Source organism: Gopherus flavomarginatus, chromosome 3, assembly GCF_025201925.1.
Source record: "Gopherus flavomarginatus isolate rGopFla2 chromosome 3, rGopFla2.mat.asm, whole genome shotgun sequence".
NCBI lineage: Eukaryota > Metazoa > Chordata > Testudines > Testudinidae > Gopherus > Gopherus flavomarginatus.
The window spans coordinates 202,984,339-202,990,216 of record NC_066619.1 but is presented as its reverse complement, the minus strand read 5'-3'; the positions used below and the strand labels follow the sequence as shown (position 1 = coordinate 202,990,216).

Sequence of the window (5,878 nt, the reverse complement as noted above, 5' to 3'; positions counted from 1 at the left end):
CAGGGACTTTTTTCCCAGACCGCAAGATCACAGTAGGGGATGTCGAAATGCCCACTGTGATCCTTGGAGACCCCGCTTACTCCTTAATGCCTTGGCTCATGAAACCGTATACAGGGAAGCTAGACAGGAGCAAGGACCGGTTCAACTACAGGCTGAGCCAGTGCCAAATGACTGTGGAGTGTGCTTTTGGCCGTTTGAAAGCCTGCTGGCGTTGTCTTTATGGGAAGCTAGAATTGGGGGAAAGCAGCATCTCCGCAGTTATATCCGCGTGCTGTACCCTCCATAATATTTGTGAAGGGAAGGGTGAAAGATTCAGTGAGGAATGGACCTCCGAGGTTCGATGCCTAGAGGATGAATTTGCACAGCCAGAGAGCAGGGCTACTAGAGAGGCCCAGGAAAGGGCTTCAAGGATTAGGGATGCCTTAAGGGAGCAATTTGATGCTGAGAGCCAACAGTAATGTTTGGTGCCTTTGCTGTGCTCCTTTCTACCTTGAGATATAGTATTTACCACTTTCTGCAATAAAATCCTTTATTCAAAGTACAGTACATAAAAGGCCAGGGGGGTTAGGGTGGTGGACTGTACATTCAGAGGTTTGAATGTGTCTTGTTTGGATTACTGTTCAATGTCTGCTGCACTTCAGGATTACTATGCTGCAGAGTAATGGGGGTGGAGTGCACAGGGTAAGGATTGTAGTTATCAGGGCTGGTAGGTGATCGTACAGGTGTTGAGGGCAGCTAGGGGTAATAAGAAACTGGCTGCTGGAGAAAGGTGTTTTGTGCAAATACTGGGGAACAAGAAAGAGAGCTTTGGGAGGGTTGTGGGTTACCACGGTACAGATCTGCCTGCATGGCTACGAGAGACTCGAAAGAGTCAGTTTGGCGAGCCAGGAGGCTTATCATGTGCTTTGAGGTTTTTTTGGTAGCCAATTCCTTTCTCCTGCTTCCTGTTTGCCTCCACTCATACATTTTCTCTCTCCATTCCTGCGTCTTCCTACTTTCTCTGTTGTAGTGATTCATAACTGCTTTGATCAATTCCTCTTTTGATTTTCGTGGATTTTTTCTCAAGTTCTGCAAGCGACGTGAGGCCGGTGATCCGGCTGCATTAGTCAAGGTCACTAAAAAAAACATAGATAGAAACATGTAATACACAGAGGCTACATTGTTTATCATCACACAGTGAAGGAGTTTGTAGACTTTTTGTAGCATCATTCCCACATACCTAACATAACACAGAGAGGCCAGGGAAGCGAAGGCATGGCGAGCAATGGGGTGAGTGTTTCTGCCCCGACTTCACCTGGGAGGGGGAACTGACTGATGGCTCACTGGGGTTTATCTGCACTGGGTAGAGGAGGTAGCTGGTGGCCTGCACAGGGGACAGTAGGGAACATGAAGCTGGCGAGCTGCTGGCGGGGGGGGGGCGGTCCGCGGAACTGCCGGCCTGCTGGGGGGGGGAGACCAGAACGCACCGCGGGGCTGGCTACCTGCTGGAAGGGGGGTGGGAGACCGGAACGCACCGCGGGGCTGGCTACCTGCTGGAAAGGGGGTGGGAGGCCGGAACGCACCGCGGGGCTGGCTACCTGCTGGAAGGGGGAGACCACGAACCTGGCGCCCTGCACTGAAGTATCCCTAAATTCTCAACAGGGTTTCCTACTGCCAGATATATCACTGCTGCGTGTTACCTGGGAAGAGAGGGAGAGTCTTCTACAGCAATGTGGATTCAGCCCTTGCCCCTATGCAGCTTGCCTGTGTGCAGCCATGGTACCCCCACCCCTCGCTGCACAGTGGATCAGAGGAGTTAGCCTGACCGGGACAAGGACCACGGTGGCTCTCCCTATAAACTTGCGAAAGCACATTGCCCACGCTCTGGCTGCAACTTTTCAAGAGATTACTGAGGCAGATTACAGAGACGTGATAGAGCAAATCAATGGGCTATTCCACGTTTAGGCATGCATGCAGGCAGCCATAACCCAAACCCTCCTCTCCCAAAACATAAAAATCTGCTTACCCCGAGCATGCTCCTCTGCTTCTTCCTCACCAGCAACTTCCAGCTGCTGCGACTGGCTAGCCTCCTCCTGGCTTGAGAAAAGCTCCTGGCTGCATGCCTCCTGGGACTCCGGGGTGTCTCCCTCCACCTCAGTAGCCTGACTCCCCACTTCTCCCTGCTCTGAAGTCTCCATCGTGCTCCTAGGATTGGCAGTGGGGTCACACCCAAGTATGGCATCCAGCTCCTTGTAAAAACGGCAGGTCGTGGGGGCAGCTCCTGAGCGGCGATTTCCCTCACGGGCTTTGCAGTAAGCACTGCACAGCTCCTTAATTTTTACCGTGCACTGCAACGCGTCCTGTTCATGGCCCCTTATCAGCAAGGACTGTGATATCTGCCCATAGGTATCATAATTTCTCCGGCTGGAGCGCAACTGTGCTTGCACAGCTTCCTCACCCCAAACACTGATGAGGTCCTGCAGCTCGGAACTGTTCCATGCTGGGGCTCGTCTGGGGCGTGGAGGCATGGTCGCTGATTGATTGATTGATTGATTGCACTCCACACCTGGCTGAGCAAACAGGAAGGGGATTTTTAAAATTCCTGGGGCATTTAAAGGTGGGGTCAGGTGAGCCCAGGGCAGTGGAGTATGCAGGATTACCAGAGAGGCTTAAAAGGTATGCTGGGATACCTCCTTATACCCCGGAGGTCAATAAAAGCGCTGGTGCGGGTCCACACTTGCTGACCAGCGCTGGATCACTAGCACTGGAATCGCTACACCCGAGGCTCGACCGGGTGTACAGCCAGCGCTACAACCAGGGAGTTGCAGCGCTGGCCGTGCTTTGCAAGTGTGGCCACATTCTAAGTTGCAACGCTGTAACCCCCTCACCAGCGCTGCAACTCTCTAGTGTAGCCATGGCCTCAGTCTCTGCAGTCAGTCAATCAGCTGCAGTACCTACAGCAGTCAATATCTAAGAAATATTTTGTTTTGGTTGCTGACTAAGTTGTTGACTTGGACAGAAATATAATTTCCAGGCAAAAGGCAAAATAAAACACAGACGTGTTTGATTTCCAGTTTAGCATCCAGACTTTGGCTTAAACAAAACTTCCATTCCAATTATTTTGATTTTTTTGTGACCACGCCTCAGCATTATCTGTTAAATACTTTATCCTATCACCAGCACCCCTACTATGTCATTCTAAGCAATATACTGCCCTCCATAAGAGGAATTTGTTATGTTAATGGCAATGCAATCAAGGGACATATATGGCCCCTCTGAACAGAAAAATAGGCATATGCCACGGGCTTAAGTTACTCCAAATCAGTTTTCAAACAAAATAAAAGCTTTTATTTACTATAGGAAGTGATTCAGATTAATCAGTGGTATATGCGGACTACAGAATTGGATGGTTACCACTTAAGTGTTATGGTTACCTAAGCAGCTATATAAACTGATACTACCATAGAATTACTAACAAGCCAACATGGAATTCCAAACCTAATATGTAGGAAGATACTGTAGGTATCTGTTCCTTTTCTGCTAAATCATATGTTAAAAGGGCAAATGCTCAAATCATCAGCCAAATCTGGATAATGTACAGCTTAATAAATTAGAGAAAGATGTTTGACATTTCTTCTCCATAATAAAGTAAAGTGATCATAAAACACAAAGTATTGCATCCCATGTGTACCACAATTTTACAGACTTGAGACTAGCAAAGAAATGGATTCTGTTTCATTCTCATTCTTTTTATAACTTTTAAGTAGTAATAACTTCTCCTTCAGAGATAGCACATGCACACAACTTTATGCATGGGGTGGACAAGAATTCAGTTTGAACAAACCAAAGCAACCAAAACCAGATACCATACAGCTGCTCGTGTCATTTGGAAAAGGAAGAGTGGGGAATCCTCACCTCTAGATCTACTGTACAAGAAACAGCTATTACAAGAAGTCTTAAAAAAAACAAACAACAAAAGTAATTGATAGTACTCCTTTATGCTTGTTCATTTTTCCTATTAAAATTTCACTTCACAGAGTGAGCTGATAACTGAGTTGTTCTGCTTCACATGCTACAAATAGACTATGCTATTTCCTTTTCTTTGGATTGGGGTTGGGGGGGGGAGGCAGGGGGCAGCTGTTACAACTACTCTGTCTCCTCCCCTATAAACTATTGTAGCTGCTAAAAAAAAGGAGGGGGGCGGGAAAGAATGGCCAACTAGAACTGCCAGAATGTTTGCATCTAAAGAAAAATAGCAAATTTTAATAACTAAAATTTGGCACTTACTAAGTGTCTTTCATCTGAGGATCTCAAAGTGCTTTTCAGACATTAAACTTCAACACCCAGTGAGGCAGGTATTATCATTCCAATTTTACAGATTGGAAGAGTGAAGCAGAGAGCTTAACTAGATTGCCCAGAGCCAGACAGCTGGTCAATAACAGAGCTGAGCCAAGAACAGACTTATACTACTTGACTGTATCATGCTTTAGCCGTTAGACTACCTCCTTTTGGAATGAAAATTCACCAGCATAGTTCCACTAGTGAGTAGGGAAGAGGGGGAAAGGAACTTCAAAATTTTGCAAATGCTACTAGAGTAAAATACAATTTAAAAACTACAAGTGCAGGAAGTCAAGAGAAGATTGTGATATTTTAAAAAGAGATTCATGAAATGTCATTGCATTTTGTATCAAAACACAGAAGTTTGAGTATTCTCCAAGCTACATCCAAAATGAAAACAAAGGACAATTTTATTTAAATGGCTGAGGCAGAGCCTATGAAATTGCGGGCACAAAAATGGAACATTTGTACTGGATTCAGCACTTGATCATACAAACCAAACAGGCAGCTAACTACCCTGTTGGTATGAGCACATGCTATGTGCACGTGTGTCTGGTTTCCTGTGAATGCAGTTTTAGAGTAGGCTTTTGACATTTTTGGCCTACGCTGATAAAAATATCAAAGTAGATTATACCCAGAATTCAAAAAAATTCCATTGGGGCTAAAGTCTTTATACTGTCATCATCATCAAACTGAAAAGGATCCAGAAAATTATTGCACAACATTAGTGTGTTTTCCCGGCAGAGACTGTAAGGAAAAAGAAAATATTGAAACTGAGTTTACTCTCAGTTTAAACAATCTTTCAGAAATAGTCACCCTGCAATGGGTTTTTTTAAGGGAATTAAAAAACCATGAGACTAATATTTTTCACTATGTCAGTAGAGGATTAATTATCGATGCTATAGATGAGTTACTGACTTAAGAGAGTTCTGGAAACCAAAGTGATATGGAATATTTGGAAATACCCATTTTAAACTCCTTTATACTCAGTCCTTGCTCCGGCCAAGTCACAGTTGATTAGAACCCAACAAGAGTTTTGTCTTAATAGAAAGAAAGTAAAATCTTCAGGATTTGATCCATCAATGGATCATTAGAAATAATGATCTTGCATCTTTGGATCTTTAAGCACTTCATAAGCATTAAGGAATTGTCCCCATTTCCCAGTTGAGGAAACAGAGATGAGAGATTAAAACACAATATTTTTTAAGTTGGGTCCCCAATATTAGGCCCCACATCTATATTTAGGCATTTCTGCACCAGAGTGCTGAGCCAGCATGAGATGTGGCTGCTCAGTGCCTCTGAAATGTATGCCACTTACTTAGGAACTTAAATGTGGAGTTAAGGGCTTGATTTTAGTCATCCAAATTTGGAAATGTTGCTGTAAGTGATTTGTCAGGTCACAAATGTTGTCTATGGTAGAGTTAGTACTAGTACCTAAATTTTGATTCCTAATACTGTTTTAAAACACAATAGTCTCCTCCCCCCCGCCCTCCCCAACCTGCTATCCTCTCAAATTCTATAATTTATGGAAATACATGTCTCAGACTAATATTTCTGGAAA

General features: G+C 44.7%; 1 protein-coding gene across 1 annotated transcript; it reads right to left on the bottom strand.

Moving 5' to 3' along the window:
* Positions 1–612: 612 nt before the first annotated feature.
* Positions 613–2,576, bottom strand: LOC127047817 (zinc finger and SCAN domain-containing protein 20-like). The gene is made up of 2 exons (XM_050946632.1): positions 2,006–2,576; positions 613–1,115 (listed from the first exon to the last, which is right to left on the bottom strand). The coding sequence occupies exons 1-2, from the start codon at positions 2,505–2,507 to the stop codon at positions 736–738; spliced, it is 882 nt and encodes a 293-aa protein (XP_050802589.1). The 5' UTR covers positions 2,508–2,576; the 3' UTR covers positions 613–735.
* Between the last annotated feature and the right edge of the window lie 3,302 nt (positions 2,577–5,878).

Bases quoted from the DNA above. Each gene is read 5' to 3' on its own strand.
- LOC127047817 (XM_050946632.1), bottom strand. From the start codon at position 2,507: ATGCCTCCACGCCCCAGACGAGCCCCAGCATGGAACAGTTCCGAGCTG. The intron at 1,116-2,005 runs GTAAGCAGATTT...TGTTTTTTTTAG, and splicing joins AGCAGAGGAGCATGCTCGGG to TGACCTTGACTAATGCAGCC.